The sequence below is a fragment of the Podarcis bocagei genome, assembly GCF_964188305.1.
Source record: "Podarcis bocagei genome assembly, chromosome: 1".
NCBI lineage: Eukaryota > Metazoa > Chordata > Lepidosauria > Squamata > Lacertidae > Podarcis > Podarcis bocagei.
This window is the reverse complement of record NC_138125.1, coordinates 109,077,617-109,095,090: the sequence shown is the minus strand read 5'-3', so window position 1 is coordinate 109,095,090 and position 17,474 is coordinate 109,077,617. Positions and strand designations below refer to the sequence as shown.

The following is a 17,474-nucleotide window of genomic DNA, read 5'->3' as shown; positions in this document are numbered from 1 at the left end:
CCTCATCCCCACTGGATTGTAAAACCATAGAGCTGGGCTACAGCTCCAACATAAGGGGTTGTCATATTGCATTATATAATAGGTTGCGTTATTACATTTCCCCCACTGAAATGCATCATCTCCTTTTACCTCTCATTCTTTGGATCCAAGCCAGAGTTGTATTAGCTCATATTGGGTCTTCACCTGCCCCTTAACAAGCTGACAGAAAGAATTGTGGGTACCGCAGAGCTAGTTTGACAGGAATGATTGCCTGCAATTCCAAGGACTTTCCCGTGTAGCCCTGAATGAAAATAAGTTTCTGAATACTTCAAGGATGCGGCTTTACAGATTTTTTTTTTACCGAAGCATTTGGAAAAAGCACGATGTTTTCAAGAACATATTTGCTGACACAATGGATATTTGCCCAGGTGTGCCAGGAAGCCGTTTCTGTACTACATCTGTCCATGTTTTGCTCCCATAACAACTGAAAGTCCCCTAGTAAATTTATATTTTTACCACATTCCTCTTCTAGGAATTGTTGAGGAGTACCAGTTACCTTACTATGATGCTGTGCCTTCTGATCCTTCAATAGAAGATATGAGAAAAGTAGTCTGTGAGCAAAAACATAGACCAAATATCCCAAATCAGTGGCAAAGCTGTGAGGTAACATTTTCTCTTGCTTCGCGCCTTCTTTGAACTGCAACTTTTACTGTGTATCTTAAAAGTGCATGTTTTTAACTGAACTAAAATATGAAAACTTGCCCCCCCCAAATGCTTGCATATACCTGTCTGGTTAAGTAAATGGGCTCAATGTGAGGCGCAGTTCACCCCTAGAGGCCTTTCAAATGCCAGAGTTTAATCCACAGGGGGACATCATGCGACTTTCCTTCGATGCAGCCCTCCAAACCTAGAGAGAGAGAATGCATGGATGATGGAAGGATTGGGAAAAGTTTGAGTGTCGGTGGGTGGGTGGGTTTAAGAGAGTATGTGTGAAGAAGAGAGAAAAATGGTTTTGCAGCCACCTTTCCTTTGGTCCCACCCACTTTTTGCCCAATAGGGAACCAGGCAGAGTGCCTTCTTGGTAGTGGCACCCTCCCATCAGATGTCCAGGAAATAAACAACTATTTCACTTTCAGAAGACACCTGAAGGCAGCCCTGTATAGGGAAGTTTTTTATGTTTGATTCTGTTCTTAATATTTTGTTGGGAGCCACCCAGAGTGGCTGGGGCAACCCAGTCTGATGATAATAACAATAACAATAATATTTATATGCAGCTCATCAGGTGACACCCCCCCAACCACTCTTTGCCTACAGAATGCAGCTCTTGGCTCCCCAGCACAGGCTTAACTCTGGGATAAAAGAGTATTAAATGTAGTGCCTCAATCAGGTGTCGAAAATCCTGCCCTCATGACCAAGTGACTATCACATACCTGCACCCCATAAAAAAATATATGTAGGATTTCCAGCAAAATCCTATATACATCTACTAAGAAGTTAATTGCACTAAGCACACAGGGGCTTACTGCTCAAAAGAATTTCAGTCTTTCGCCAAAAGCATGGCTTCCAGACAGACCTTGAGCCTTGGTGACGATCTAAAAGAAAGTTAACTACTGACAGTAAACTTGAGGAATTATATCAACACATGCACAGCAGAAAAGAATACATCAGAGCATATTTCTGGTGATAAATCAGTAGCGATTGTGGATATACTCCCTATAGAACTTGCCACCCCAATGGTATAACCCCAATTAAAGTGTATTTGCATGAGCAGAAGTTCTTTTGCAAGCCCCCTCCCCAAATTTCCATTGATTTTCCCCCTTCCTGCTTGCAGCCCTCTTTGCCCTGCCATGGTGTTCCTATAGGGTCTCCCAGCTCCTCAGAAGCACTTTTTCAGGGGTGCAGGGACCTGTGGGTGGGGGGAAGCAGCACAGTCTTGTTGCGTGAGCAGAAAGGTTCCAAGTTCAAATACAATAACGTGTGTGTGTGTGTGTGTGTGTGTGTGTGTGTGTGTGTATATGTGCACATTCTGAATCCATCTTGTTCCTACTGGCAATTTTCATGCTGAAGCACTGCGACAACCATGGATGTGCGCGTCTTACTCTGCTTTTGCTCTTTTCTCAAGGCACTCAGAGTAATGGGCCGGATCATGCGTGAGTGCTGGTACGCCAATGGGGCAGCTCGACTGACAGCGCTTCGCATTAAGAAGACCATTTCTCAGCTCTACGTACAAGAAGATTCTAAAGCTTAGATTTGCACACCCCCACAGAAGAGGAAAGGGGAGGAAATTCTGTTTGTTTGTTTGTTTTGCATTTGTTTTGATTTTTTCTTTCTTTCTCTCTCTACCTCACATGATGCGGAGCACAGTATTTAAGAGCCCAAAGTAGAGTACTGGAAATTAACTTCATTGGTATGTTCAAAGGTTAATTTCCAGCTGGTTCATGATGTCCACAGACTGCCTTGCCTGGTTAATGAAAAGTTACCCTCCTCCCTCTCTTTTCTGGAAAATGGGATCTGGTCAATGTTCCACTGTGTGATGTCACTCTCCCTGCGCCTGCCATGCAAGCCCTTATGCATCTAAGACACAACTGAGAGAACATGGAGAGGGTCAGGATGCAACCACACCTAGGACTTTTGTAGTCTGTGCAGATGGTATGCAAAGTAACTGAAGAAACTAGAGCATTTAAGGTTTGCATTCTAAGCGAATCCGGAATGTAATATTCTGCGTATTTATTCTGTGCTAAGATACATTGTCTGCTCAAGCCACACTTTCCCCCCTCCCTTCAGTAAATCTCACAAGATGAATAGCTTTCCAGGTCATCTAAAGAACTGCGACTTAAGCCACAAGACCTCACATGACATAGACCTAGAGCTTTCTTCCTCATGGGATTTCAAGTGTGACTACAGGCCAGAGAGGCATGTCTTTGAAAATCTCCATGGGATCTGGAGCATTAATGCCCACTTGCAGGGATACCGAGCTTCTCAAGTTCCTCCTGGCTTGCTGCAGGTTCCTTGAGCAGCAATGAGCCCCCTCTCCATCCAGGGCATGACAAATGTCTCTCCAGTGGATTGCTACTGTGTTGGGTAGGGATTCCTGAAAACCGAAATGTTCTAAGTATATCTGTTCTAAGCTAAGGTACATTATGAGCATTGTGTGACTGTAGAAAATGTTTGCGAAGGGAAGCATATTTCTCTAGCATCTCCAGCTACAACCAAGCCACACTACCTGTTGGGTTGGCTATAGAGCTGTGCATTTAAGTTGTGCTGGTGGTGTTACAGAAATTAGTAAAGCAGAGAGAAGGGGAAGGGGATTTAAACCCTTTACTCCTTGCTGTGGTACCAATTTGGATTGCTTCCACCCGTTCCTGCAGTTTTGATTGGTGGGGAATAACTCGTTTTCTTCAATAAGAATTCCCCCCCCCATTGCAAATTGCAGCAGCAGGGGACCCAATCTAGATTGGAACCATAGGAAGGATGTTAGCCCTTCCATGCAGATCTCTGCCCCCTCCATTTCACACTGGAAATCTGTATCAAAAACCCTTCACTAGAAGGCACAGCTGTAGTTTGGTCCCAAGACTATAGAAAGCGGCTGTCAGTTGGTGTGGATTATATTTAGCTTTGTGGACCAATGATCCAACCTGATACAAGGCCACTTTCTATGTTCTAAACCGTGTGCTGTTACCCTTCAAACAAGAGAGAATCTTGGACCAAGTTCATTGAAGCATTTCCCACAGAATTTTGTAAACTAGTTGGTGCAATGTGTATAGAATTTGTTTCTTGTTTGGTCTTTTATTAACCAAATAAGAGAGGCGTTCAATCAAACATATATACTGTGAAACTTAAAGTTCTCATTATATGTTGCCTTAAAAGTGGCCATTATTTAATGCTTCAAATGCAAATTTATAGTTAAATGTTAGAAATGGCATTTTGTTACATGTGTCCAGTTTCATATTCCAGAATCTTAGCCAAGGACCACTGCTGTTGGGATAAGCTTGGATTGTGTACTTTTTGGTGCCAAAAATTAGAATGAGGCTGTAGAATATGTCTGTGATTCTTAATGGAAGGGAGGATGTCAGAAAACAATGGGTATTAGATAATGAAAATTTGGGTATATATTTTCAAAGTTAATTTTCCATGAAATTTTGAATCTGGGAGGGTGATGAGACTATTAAATACATATATTTAAAGAAGAGCTATGTCTTTAGATGTCTGTTGTTCAGGCTGGACACTGAGGTCCAGCTCTGAGGGCCTTCTGGCGGTTCCCTCACTGCAAGAAGGGAAGTTACAGGGAACCAGGCAGAGGGCCTTCTCAGCAGTGGCACCCACCTGTGGAATGCCCTACCATTAGATGTGAAGGAGAGAAGTAACTATACAACCATTAGAAGACATATGAAGGCAGCTCTGTATGTTTTATTATGGTTTTGTATATGTTGGAAGCCATGCAGGGTGGCTTAAGCCATCGCTTTGATGTTGTAGTCAACCAATGATAAAATACTGCATGTGTGAACTGGTTCTTAATTCATGTATTTGGCACTGTGAGTCACAGAGCCTATCCTTAAAATTCATTTTATGGATCAACCTATCGCCCTCTTATTTGCTGTCCTGCCATTTGCTTAACTTTGTAAAATTAGCAGCAACCCTTCTGTTGCTGCAAGTCAAGTGAGAAATGCCTATATGTATGTGAGGAATGTTCCTTCTTAACCCCCCCTTCTTTAAGGAATCACTGGTATAGTTTGAAATCATCTTATATTGAAGCCCCATGCCTATTGCCTGTACTGTGCAATTCTAATGTGAAAAATAAATGGCCTTGCAGGGAAAAAATATATTTAACTGGATGCTGCCACAAGCTTCATATTTGTGTTTTGAAATACTTTATGTATAAGTCTGTGCTGTGTGATCTTCTTTTGTATGAACCTTTCTGAAAGGAACACACATATTCTGTGCTAGCAGGCGCCACAAATTTATGGCTCTGCCAGTAAAGGAGTATTATTATTTTTTGTTGATGGAATGTGACAGAAGTGCAATAAATTGAATTTGAAGGATCCTGAATGTATTGGGTAAGATGCCTATATCATAAGAAAGCACAACTCTTAGAGTTCAGAGATGCTTAATGGTTGGGCATAGCGCCATTCCAGAGTGGGGAATATGTAGCGTTTCAAACCTGCAAGTTTCCATAAAAGCTGTGCTTTTTTAAATAGAGATAGGAATGTTTTTATGTTCATTAAGAGACTAGCTTCAAACATAGTTATGGAACTGAGTGATGATGTCAGTCTTCAAACTTGTACCTGGTCTAACCTTAGTGTATACTGTAAGAAGTAAAATATTTATTTTTTTTATTGCTCAATACTGCTGCTGCCTCTGGTTGTAAATAATGAGTTTTGAATGTTGTATTTTTGAATACCTACATTTTTCTGAAAGTGTATTTTTGTAAAGTGGCAATTTTACTATATTAATCCTTCTTTGCCATTGTTTCTGTGAAGCATAACCTCTTTTAAAGAATAAAAACACGATGCCTACGAAATATACTCTGTTCTGCTGCTATGTCCTCCTAAAGTCATATATATCTCACTCGACCTTGGGGTATTTTTTTATTTTTTGAGTAAAGACAAAACTCTGACACCTCCCCCCACCCCAAGTCCTAATCTTAGGTGCTTTTTAAAGCCTAATCTCTGCATATTGTTTGAAGAATAGGAGAAGTAAAATTTCTTACCTTATTTTGCACCGGTCATGCTGCATCTGTAGTACAGTGTCTATTTGGGCACCAAATTTTAAGAGGGATGCTGACTGGAGCATGATCAAGGGATGGTGAGCCCTCTAGAAACCAGATCCTAAAAAAGATTAAAAAGATGTGGATTACATAGAGTAGTACATGGGTAGGCAAACTAAGGCCCGGGGGCCGGATCCGGCCCAATCGCCTTCTCAATCCGGCCCATGGACGGTCCGAGAATCAGCGTGTTTTTACATGAGTAGAATGTGTCCTTTTATTTAAACTGCATCTCTGGGTTATTTGTGGGGCATAGGAATTCCTTCATTTTTATTTATTTTTTCAAAATATAGTCCAGCCCCCCCCCCACAAGGTCTGAGGGAGAGTGGACCGGCCCCCTGCTGAAAACGTTTGCTGACCACTGGAGTAGTAAAAAAGCAAAGGGACCAGGAAAAGGGGGGAAGGGAAGTCATATGGTATATGTATACATGCTGTATTTGGTACGAAGTTCTAAGTGGGACAGAGGGATGGGGAGCTTAACTATGCTTTGTGTTCCTGTTTTGGAAAATACAAAAGAAGAAAGGAAGGAAGGAAGGAAGGAAGGAAGGAAGGAAGGAAGGAAGGAAGGAAGGAAGGAAGGAAGGAACCACATCCTCAGAGGAAAAGTTGAAAGAGCTAAATATATTTAGCCTGGGGTGGGGAAGACAAGGTTAAGGAGGAGACAACTATCTGAAGAACTGTCAGTGGAGGCTGGTCCATTAAGACAAATGGGACACTGCCCCACAACCACAGTCTGCCTTCAGTTAGATCCCTTTCCCTACCTACCTGCCTGCCTGCCTTCATTGGCTCTGCCTCTGTCTACTGTTGGTCTACTAGCTTTCTGCCCCACTAGCCACCAGCCACCACCGAGAGCTGTCAACACAGAAGAATGGAGTGGACTTCCTCTCTGTTGTTCCAGGGGGACGATGTTAGAATCAATGGGTGGAAATTTCAATGAATGCCTAAACATTTAGGAGAAAGGTCTTGATGGTGATGTGTTAGTGCCTAGAGATGGCACTCTGCAGTGTGTTATCTGCCTGTCATGCAGGTGAGGATAGAAACCTTTGTTGTGGCTGAGAAGGTGGACGCTTCTTTATTTTAACTACTGCCTCCCCCTTCTATCACCCATTAATTAGGGGGAGTGGGGTAAGAAACGAACGGGTCTCTCTCTCTCTCTTTTCCATGTGTTCTGGCCCAATATGCTCCATCTTCTTCACACAGCTTCCTTCCCCCAAGATAGCCAGAACCAAGGTCACATCCGCACCATAACTATTAAAGCACATTTGCACCACTTCAACAGCAGCCTTTACAAACTGCATTAGAGACACATGATTACAAAGTGAAATTTACCACCAGGTCACATAACTACAGTATAGGCTGAAACAGACAATTTATCCCCTGTAAGGTCAACTAGAACTTGCAGCTGTTTAAAACGTTTCGTACATCTGCCAGTTTATATTCATACTGAGATGCTTTCCTAAGCAGAGTAAACTATTCATTTTGAAGAGAATAAATAAAGCTGAGAGTCCCAGGATAAGCCTCATAGCATCAGAGCTCTACTTTGTGCGCACTCTTTCTCTCTGTCTCTCTGAAATCCAATAATAAATTAGCATGGAGAGCAAACAGAAGCTTTTCTTATGGTGAGAGCAGTGCGCCACCTGCTGGATCTTGAAGGGTTTTTTATGAGTGTGTGTATTCTGAATACTGGGTTACAGTGGTACCTCAGGTTACATATGCTTCAGGTTAGATTCACTTTAGGTAACCCAGAAATAGTGATTCAGGTTAAGAACTTTGCTTCAGGATGAGAACAGAAATTGTGCTCCGGCGGCACGGCAACAGCAGGAGGCCCCATTAGCTAAAGTGGTGCTTTAGGTTAAGAACAGTTTCAGGTTAAATACGGGCCTCCAGAACAAATTAAGTGCTTAACCTGAGGTACCACTGTAATTCTGAATGAAACATTCTATGCTTTAGATTTATTTTATTTTTTAAAAAAAACAATGCATAGTTGCTTTCATTGTTCAATGATTTCAGGGGGTGATTTTATTTAGCTAGCTAGCTAGTTTACCACCATGTATCAAATAATGACAATGTGAAAAGCAAATACGAGAATCTTAAGGAGAGCAAAGGTGCAAAGAAACTTTCGAAATTATCAGCTCTGGTTCTAGGCAGGGGACGGAGGAGAAATTCTCTAGCAGTTCCTTAGCAGCAGTGTTGCCAGGTCAGGAGCACCCCACACCCTAAGATTTCAGGGCCCAAACCGGAGACTTACACAGAGCCCACTGCCCAGTGATGTCAAAGTGGGAGTGCCTCTTCCCCCTCAGCCCCCGCCATGTCCTTTTCTGACCTCACAGGTGGTGGGGAGCCACGGCCGACAGTTGGGGAAGGACCAGCACAGCCACCTAAGGCTGGACAATTATGGTGCAACTCAGAACTGATTTATTGATTGTTTATATCTCACCCATCCCACCCTTCATGTGAATGGGGGCGGGGAGCACACAACATAAAGCTCAGGTATTTACTCATACAAGATCTATCTTTGAAGAAAATGGACATGGTAACTAGATATTTAGAAACAAATATCTTGATGACATCACCTCCAGACTAGAGGGCAGGGGATAGACACCTTTCTGCTCTAGTTATCTCCCACTTGGACTACTGCAGTGCGACCTACAGCAAATGATTGTTTAATTGGTTGAAGAAGAAGAGGAGTTTGTATTTGATATCCCGCTTTATCACTACCCGAAGGAGTCTCAAAGCAGCTAACATTCTCCTTTCCCTTCCTCCCCCACAACAAACACTGTGAGGTGAGTGGGGCTGAGAGACTTCACAGAAGTGTGACTAGCCCAAGGTCACCCAGCAGCTGCATGTGGAGGAGCGGGGACGCGAACCCAGTTCACCAGATTATGAGTCCACCGCTCTTAACCACTACACCACACTGGCTCTCAAGCCTATGGCACCCGGTATTCCCAGGCGGTTTCCCATCCAAGTACTAACCAGGCCTGACCCTGCTTAGCTTCCAAGATCAGATGAGATCAGTATGGCCGTAGCCCAGGGTAGCAACTAACAAAACAATAGAAACCTCTTCAAAACATTTAGTTTAATTAGTTGAATGGAAGGTCTACTGTGAGGAGGGTTTGACTAACAGTTTGGGAGAGTCTGGCTTTTAATCTTTATTAAACAAAGTGCCATATCCATGCACAGATGGATATTCCCAGATGAGTTTAGTGGCGGCACACTCAAAGCACACTCTTTCCTCTCAAATAATTCTGGGCACTGTATTCCACTTAAAGGTTGCTGGGAATTGTAACGATGAGAGGTGAACTACATTCCCCAGAATTCTTTGTGGGAAACAATGTGCTTTGAGGGTACACAGTGCACACAGCTAAGGTTTCTGAACCCTGGTATCTCATGTCCTAGTCGAGGCGTGGCCAAACTTGGCCCTCCAAATGTTTTGGGACTACAACTCCTATTACCCCTAGCTAACAGGACCAGTGGTCAGGGATGATGGGAACTGTAGTCACAAAACATCTGGAGGGCCAAGTTTGGCCATGCCTATCCTAGTCCAACACTGTCAGAAGCGGTTTAGTCATGCTGGCCACATGACCTGAAAAGCTGTCTGTGGACAAACGGCGGCTCCCTAGGGTTGCGATTATCCATTCCCCACTCCCCCTGGCTGCGAGTACCACAGATCCATTCCCGCTATACTTCTTTATGGTTCCTACCCATTTGTCCTGCAGTGAACTTTCATTGCTGAATCACTAAGTCATCGACTCAGCGGAGTCATTCTGGTGCATGATGTTACGTCTGTGTTGCAAGTTTATTGTGGCTTCTCTGCAGGCTTCAGTAGGAAGAGAGGTACACATTGAGTAACAGTTGCACAGATTATTGAGAAACAAGGTTTGTTTTCAAAAGCCGAAGAGAACAAACCACAATGCGTGCCCAATCAGAAAGCTAATTAAAGGTGCTTAATGTAAAGACACTTAAATGATATTGTAGCCTCCTGCTTAGTAGAACTGATATATTGCAGGGTCACCGTTGCTTTATTTGTTTCACAGAAGCAGGAAAGAGTTTCACAGCTAGAAAAAAGAGAAGAGGATATTTGGCACCTTCAGCTAGAACAGGGTTGAAGATCCTGTGGCTTTCCAAATGCTGTTGAACTACAGCTCCCATTACCCCTAATCGCTGGCTGACAGGAGTTGTAGTCCAATATCTGGAGGGCCACAACTGCGTCATCCCTGAATTAGAAATGGGAAATACTCATGATGATGTTAACACTCTCAATGCTGCTTCTTCCATTTCTTATCTCTATTTTAAGAAGCTCAGAGCATGGTCTGTCGGGGGTACCCAACAGGGTGCCCTCCAGATGTTGTCAACTGCAACTCCCATCATCCTTGGTCATTGGGCCAGGTTGCTTAGAGATGGCAGGAGTTGCAGTTTACCACACTGGGGAGGGCGCAGAATACTGGGTAGCCCTGGGTTATGTCATTTTATCCTCAGGAGACAAGTCTGAAGGAGAACCAATGGCAGTTGGTCCTTCTCGGCTCCATTTATGGTCCACCACACTGTTGTGGTGAAGGCAAAATGGCGCCACCCCACCCTGAGCTTCCTACAACAGAGAGAAGTGAAGACTGTTTAGAATGTCACTTAAAAGTGTGAACAGTGCAACTGCCTAACTTTCCACCCTCTAAAGGTGTAAATAAGACACAGTGTCAAGAACAGGCCTGAGCAGAAGTGTGACCTTGAGGTTTACCTATGATATTTGGCAAGAGTTGATGTTGTGAAGTGGCCATTATTTAACATTTCTGGGGTTTTTAAAAAAATAGCAATCGTACTATCTGTGTTGACATACCTGGCATATCATGGCACTTAAAAAGCACTGAGCTTTTGTTATGCAAAGTGCTTTAAAACACACACACACACACACACACACACACACACACACACACACACACACACCTGTTTCCTCATGAGAGGTAGTTGTGTTACAATTCCATTAGAAAGGGAACTAAGGCAAGGAATAACTTTGTTACTAAAATCTGCAAACAAGATTGGGAAAGTAGATGTAAGAGCAGTTAACAAATTACTATCACATCATTGAGTGGCATGCAAGAAAAATTAAGAGAATGCACTTTAACGATTACTCATATAGGTATTAACTTCTGAGTCAGAGTGCAGTTTCAAGAGCCAACTTATGAGATAGAAAACTAGATCATGCTTTCTGTTTGATGCATGTCTTTAGATTAATACAACTGTGACTTTTACCCTTTAGGACCTCACCTTCAAAAATATTTATGGATTTATACCCTGTAAGGTGGGTCACTGAAGGAATAATTTATACTTTATCAACCAATTAAACAATCATTTGCTGAATTGCTTAACTAATTTAAATAAACATGCATATTCCCACACTTCAGTTTAGTGCCTTTTTGAGGTACTGAATTGTGTTGCAAGTGGCTATTGAACAAAGACAAGTCAGAACTCTTTGAGTCTTTGTCATTCCTTAGCATATTTCCATACCAGAGCCAAAACACCTTCCAAAATATCCAAACATGCCTTTAACTCTCTACCCCAGCAATTAAAAGTGTCCCAAACTGGTTAATAAAACAAAACTTTAATTTTTGGCCTTTTAGACTGACTGAGAGGCACCAGGGACTGTAAAAGGCCAGCACTTCCCCATTGCATGCTTGCACAAGGGAAACATAATTGCAATGTGGAATCTTTAGATAGAAGCCATTAATTTTACATTGACTGTTTTAAATGGGAAATTATTTGCACCAGTAAATCCCTTTGCTGCTGCTGCTATTTTCAAACTAGAAAAATCAAATTCAGCAGCTGGTGTGCACTATGAGTTCACAACTACGCAAGTCATATTTACTTTAAAAATAAAATAAAATCAGTGGTTCTCAATAAATGCTACAGATTTCAGAGAAGCAGTTGATTACACCAATGGATCCTCTCCAATGCTTCCACCTCCTAGTGCAGCAAACGTTTGCTTCTGCAATGGAACTTCCCCCTCCTCTCCCTCTTCCTTGCAGTCTCTCTCTCCCCCCCCCCCAGTCCCATCAAAATATGGGTTGGAAGACCCTCTGGAGCAGTTTCTGTGAGTGCGTGAGGAGATAAGAGGAAGGGGAAATCCCATTGCATGAGTGGGATGTTGCTTGCACAACATTGGATGCAACCAAATGTCTTCAAGAATGAGTTGTGGATTCAAGGGTGTTTTAATTTATTATGACAAGCTGGAATCAGAGACTTCTGAAATGGGCTGACCTGTTTGGCTGGCATTGATGACTAGCAACTGAGTGGCTTTCTTGGCTGGCTTGCACACCAGTGGTTGCCATCAAATGGTGGCACCAAAGAAGAAACAGAGTGTGATGTGCAAACAGCATCATGGTTCACATGTGCAATAGGTTTGGGGAATACGTCAAGGGTTAAAATAATGGACTGTAAGTGCACCAGAGTGCACCCTACCCTTTCCCTTTTTGGTGAACCAGTCAAACACAAAAAACAACAACAACACACACACGTGGGGCAGTCAGCTTTATCACATGAGCTCACAGAGAGTCATGACTGCAGATGACACCAAATTACTCAGTATGATGACATTTCAGGGAGCGTGTGTAGAACTTTTTAAAAAGGGACCTCTCCAAACTGAATGAGTGGGCAGTAGAATAGCACATGAGATCCAGTGCAAACAAGTTCAGAGTGATGGGGTTCAAAAAAATGCAACGCTTCTAACATCACATAGTGACCCGGCTCACACATAATGCTAAGCCATGGTTTTAAAAACAGTTTAATAAGCTTTGACCCCCTGTCCAGCAAGTAGGGAGAATTTCCACTCTCTTTCCCTCAGTAAATATCTGCTCTATTTTAGGGGTAGCTCACATGTGGCTCACTATAGGTTGTTAGACTACAACTACCATCATCCTTGACCATTGGTCATGCTGGTTAGGGCTGATGGGAGTCCAACAACACCTTTGTAAGCAGGCCACCCTGCCAGGAGAGTTCATGTGCTGAATACTTTAACAATTCTTTTATTCTTTTCAAAATGGAATGTATTATTTTGCCATTTTTACTGTCTTTATTTTGGGGGGCTTCTTCTTCTTCTTCTTCTAAATCGATTTGTACATCACTTTGAGTACCCTGAGTGCCCCCCTTTTAACAGCAGAAGAGCCATTAAAATGTTACAAAATAAACTCAGAATTTGAAGTCATCTGGTAAAATTGATTAACACCATCAGCAAAAAAAAGGAAGTGTGCACAGTAAACCAACATGCTTCACTACTGCATGATCTGATGATGGACTATAGCTGAAACGCCTTTTCTTTTTTCTTTTAAAAAAGTCTATTAGTGATACTCATCCAGGGCAGGTCCATCAATTGCTATTTGCCATGACAACTAAATGGAACATCCATGTCCAAATGAATATACTTCTAAGTTTGCTTTAAGGCATTTCCTTAGTGCAGTCACCCCGAAACTCAACCCTCCAGCTGTTTTGGGACTACAGTTCCCATCATCCCTGACCACTGGTCTTGTTAGCTAGGGATGATGGGAGTTGTAGTCTCAAAACATCTGGAGGGCAGAGTTTGGGGATGCCTGCCTTAGTGCGACCTTCCCAAACATGGTGCCCTCCAGCTGCTGATGGACTACAACTCCCATCAACCCCAGCCAGCAAGGCCAGCAGCCAGGAATGATGGGAGTTGTAGTCCAACATGTGGCAGGGTAGCAGACTGGGGAGGCTATCTTAGTGGTACTCTGCAGTTACTCCAGTAACATCGTAAGCCACATGAGAGGTGTCCTAGAATGTGGTTTCTTCCCAGCTCCTTTCAGTTTTAAATTTTGTTTTAGTTTTTAATTAATTTGTGATAAGCCTTTGATGTTCTAAATTGCATTGTTAATGGCTTTTTTTTTTGCCTTTTGAGTCTCCTAGAAAACTCCTCTCATGCAGCAGCTATATAAATGCTGTTAATAAGTAACTAAATCAATTCATTAACGTTTGGTTAACTTTTTAAAAAACTTAGTCATCTTAAAGCAGAATTATTATCTACAGATGTTTTTGACTTCGCAAGCAGGTATATTTGCTGATGGTGCCTCTTAAGTGTAGCTTTCTCCTGTTTTGTTTTGTTTTGTTTTGTTTTGTTTCCAAAAGAAAAGAAAAAAGGTGGGAGGCCCATATAATATTTAAGACATAGGGATGCACATTTATTGTTTTCTGCAACACACAACAAAGCAATGCATAATAAAGGAAGAAAAGAGGAAGAGTGTCACTGGAGACATTAGTCATATCACTTAAGCAAGTGATGAGATGATGCTATTCCTAGAGGAACCACCTAGTTTGTGTTCACCAGAAAACAAGCAGTGACAAGCAGATGGTTCACTTTCATCCTACAATAACTGCTGTGTTTCTCCCCCCAACTATGATCACATGCACCTAGTAATAGGGGTAATAGAGAGTGGTTCAAACGACCCCTAATAAATGGAACACTACTGAGAAACTGCCTGATTAATTTCTATTAAGAGAGACTGACTAAATTTGTTTTTGAAAGGCAGCCCTCAGATAAAGTGGGGCAGGGTTGGGGTGAAAGTTAGAGCTAGTATTCATCTTACATGGAACTGGATTTCCCCACCACCTTTTAAATAATAAAAAGGTTGCTTGCAGCTTACTTAGAGCCTCTTTCCAACTGCAAACAGCCAGGTAGCTTTCAAGCCAGTTTCATCTGTTCATTGATCTCTGCTTTGCTACAGTGATTGATCTGCCAGGCTGCGAGACATGTCCTTAGCCCTGAGCTATAAATAACAGAGCGGGATGGAAGAAAAATAAAAGAGAATGGAATCAAGGCAGGGGGATAGGAAACGGAACAAAAGAGAGGGGAATTGATGGAGAGTGAGGTGGATGTGTGAGAGTTGAGCATCCTTGGCTTGTTAGGCCCATGGTGGCGGCGGAGAATGAGGACGTGTGCTGGCAAGGAAAAACAAATGTGTGCAATGCGGCTGAGCAGATAGAAAGCTCTAGAAGGAAGCTAAACTTCCCTGGTGTTCCTGAAATGACCCAGCTTGGGATGGGCTTTGCTTTACTGCAATTCCTGCCTCCTGCCTTTTCCTGCTGGGCTGTGATTCTTGTACCAGTACCAAACCGCTGGGGGTAGAAGACAACCCTGAGATCTACGGATGAAGGGCAGTCTACAAATTCAATAAATAAATGAAGTCACACTATAGTCTTTAAGAGAGCCCAAAGTGGCAAGATAGAAACGCCATCGATGATGGTGTACACATTCGTTTCTTTTGTCGCAGTCTAGTTTCCAGTGAAGCAGGCTTTATGATCAGAGTTGAAAGGGAAAACAGATAAAAATGAGTGTGGATACCTTGGCCAACAGCTGCTGTATCATTTTTCCAGGCAGACGCGAATGGTTGGCCCGTGATTTCAAACAATTCAAAAGAATGGTGTTTGGAGGAAGGTCTTTAGTTTCCACTAGGGTGATGTCCACTACCATGGCAATCTATGAGCGCTGAGCAGCTATGAGCACCTACTGAAGAGTGCCCATGATATAAGCAGTGGACAAGCTGCACATGTCTTCTCCCCTTCCCGCTCTGTGTCCGTGGAGTAGTTTTAACAATTTTACTTTGAAAATGCAAGTAAAGCAAGTGGAGCCATGGTGGAGCCCATTTTAAAAAAGGAGGGGTGGTTAGCAAAACCATTTTATCTAGTTAGCTTCATCACTTCCATTGACTGGTTTACATAGTAAAGGTGAAGCGACCCCTGACCATTAGGTCCAGTCGTAACCGACTCTGGGGTTGCGGCGCTCATCTTGCTTTACTGGCCAAGGGAGCCGGCGTACAGCTTCCAGGTCATGTGGCCAGCATGACTAAGCCGCTTCTGGAGAACCAGAGCAGCGCACAGAAATGCCGTTTACCTTCCTGCCGGAGCGGTACCTATTTATCTACTTGCACTTTGACGTGCTTTTGAACTGCTAGGTTGGCAGGAGCAGAGACTGAACAACGGGCGCTCACCCCGTCTTGGGGATTCGAACCGCCGACCTTCTGATCGGCAAGCCCTAGGCTCTGTGGTTTAACCCACAGCGCCATCCATGTCCCCACTGGTTTACATACCCTCCAACATTTCTCTGATGAAAATAGGGACGACCCATTACGTAAGGGTAATTTTACTATTTATACCCCACTCATCTGACTGGGTTGCCCCAACCACTCTGGGCAGCTTCCAACATATATAAAAACATAACAGAACATTAAACGTTAAAAAAACTTCCCTATACAGGATTGCCTTCAGACGGCTCGGGGGTTGGATAACTCCCTACCCTCCAACAGTTCTTCAATGAAAATAGGGACATCCTTAGGAAAAGCAGGACATTCTGGGATCAAAACAGAAACTGGGATGGTTTCTCTAAATCAGAGACGTCCCTGGAAAATGGGGAGACTTGGAGGGTCTGGGTTTATGGGAGGTAAAGAAATAACGGACGGCAAGTTCGGACACAGAATGAATGTGCCTCCCATCTGCGGCCAGGCTCCTTCCCTTCTCAATTGTCTTTGCACAGTTATCTTGCTGTTGTTCCTAGATCAAGTTCAGTGACATGATGCAACTGACACAGATATAGTTTCTCCTGAAAACTATGATTCAGAAGAAATGTTACACTGATAAAAGTGTTGAAATTAGTTGGAAGTTCTAAAGTCTCTGTGCAAGTTTTATCTAACCAGCCCCAAAGCACTGCTCAAAGAATATGCAGGTGCACTGCTGCAAAATAGTATTCTGAAGGGTGTCTGACCACATTCATCCTGAAGGCCAGACATTATTCACCCTTTACAGGAAACAAGATAGCAAATGAAACCCTTTTTTCTCTTGCAAATGTATATACAGGAAACCAAAGAAGAGTGGGGAACAAGAAGCAAAAAAGCACCGCGTTTTGGTTAAAGATGATTTAAACGAGCTAAGAAATCAGATTAAGTTGAAGTTATTTTTTTTAAAGGGTTGTGCCAACTCTGGTTTCTCAACATTTCAGGGGACTGACACAGATAATGGTTCTTCATACAATAAAACCGCATGTTTCACAGTAGTTGTGGGGAATGCAGATATCATCCTTCAAGCTTATGTTGAGGGGGATATCATATTTTCTTAGTTCCCAAGCAGAAACAGCTAGTCTGTCACTGGGAAAATGTGACCACTCCATTATCTAGCACTTTTACTTCAAATATGTGAACTGTGTGGAGTATGGTTGCACTAGTATTACAAAGAGGGAGAAATCAAACTCTGAAATGGAGGATAGCTAAACTTTTAGGGCTGTAACGTGTGTCTTGTATTTGAGGTGACCATTACAAACCACTGAGATTCATGCATCCAAATGTGAGTTTTGGGAACATCGCTAGTTAATTGGAAGAAGGGTGATGATAAGCTTGACTCACAAATTCAACTTCATCTACATGTTTGCATCCCAAAATATAGTCCTCAGAAATCCCCAGAGAAAGACAAGCATGATGGACTGGACAGTTGCTATGTAGTTTGTCTTGCCTATAGTCTTTTGGGATTCAGGAAGTTGAAGTAAAAGAGAAGCACATATCCATGCATTCAGGTTGCAGCGGATAAAAACAACTGTATTAAAGATTAATCCCCATCCCCGGGTTCATTTGCATATAATGAAGCAGTGTGATTCAACAATGACAATCCTGCACAGATATCAGATTGACCCTATACAGCTGCGATATAAAGGCCCATTTCACAGGTAACACTAAGGATGGGTACACACCAGACA

At 42.8% G+C, this 17,474-nt stretch overlaps 1 protein-coding gene and 1 long non-coding RNA gene across 5 annotated transcripts in view; one reads left to right on the top strand and one right to left on the bottom strand.

The window, feature by feature from the left end:
* ACVR1C (activin A receptor type 1C) overlaps positions 1 to 5,497 on the top strand; it is a 44,891-nt gene extending 39,394 nt beyond the window's left edge. For all 4 annotated transcript variants that reach the window (XM_081187649.1, XM_081187650.1, XM_081187651.1 and 1 more), the window contains 2 exons: positions 512 to 642; positions 2,102 to 5,497. In XM_081187649.1, the coding sequence (XP_081043775.1) occupies positions 512 to 642; positions 2,102 to 2,227 (257 nt within the window). In that variant the 3' untranslated portion in view covers positions 2,228 to 5,497. The remainder of the gene's footprint in view (positions 1 to 511; positions 643 to 2,101) is intronic.
* LOC308583706 overlaps positions 649 to 17,474 on the bottom strand; it is a 58,311-nt gene continuing 41,485 nt past the window's right edge. Inside the window, exons 4-5 of the long non-coding RNA XR_014006366.1 lie at positions 5,687 to 5,804; positions 649 to 886 (exon numbers count right to left, since the gene is read on the bottom strand). This is a non-coding gene — a long non-coding RNA (uncharacterized lncRNA). The remainder of the gene's footprint in view (positions 887 to 5,686; positions 5,805 to 17,474) is intronic.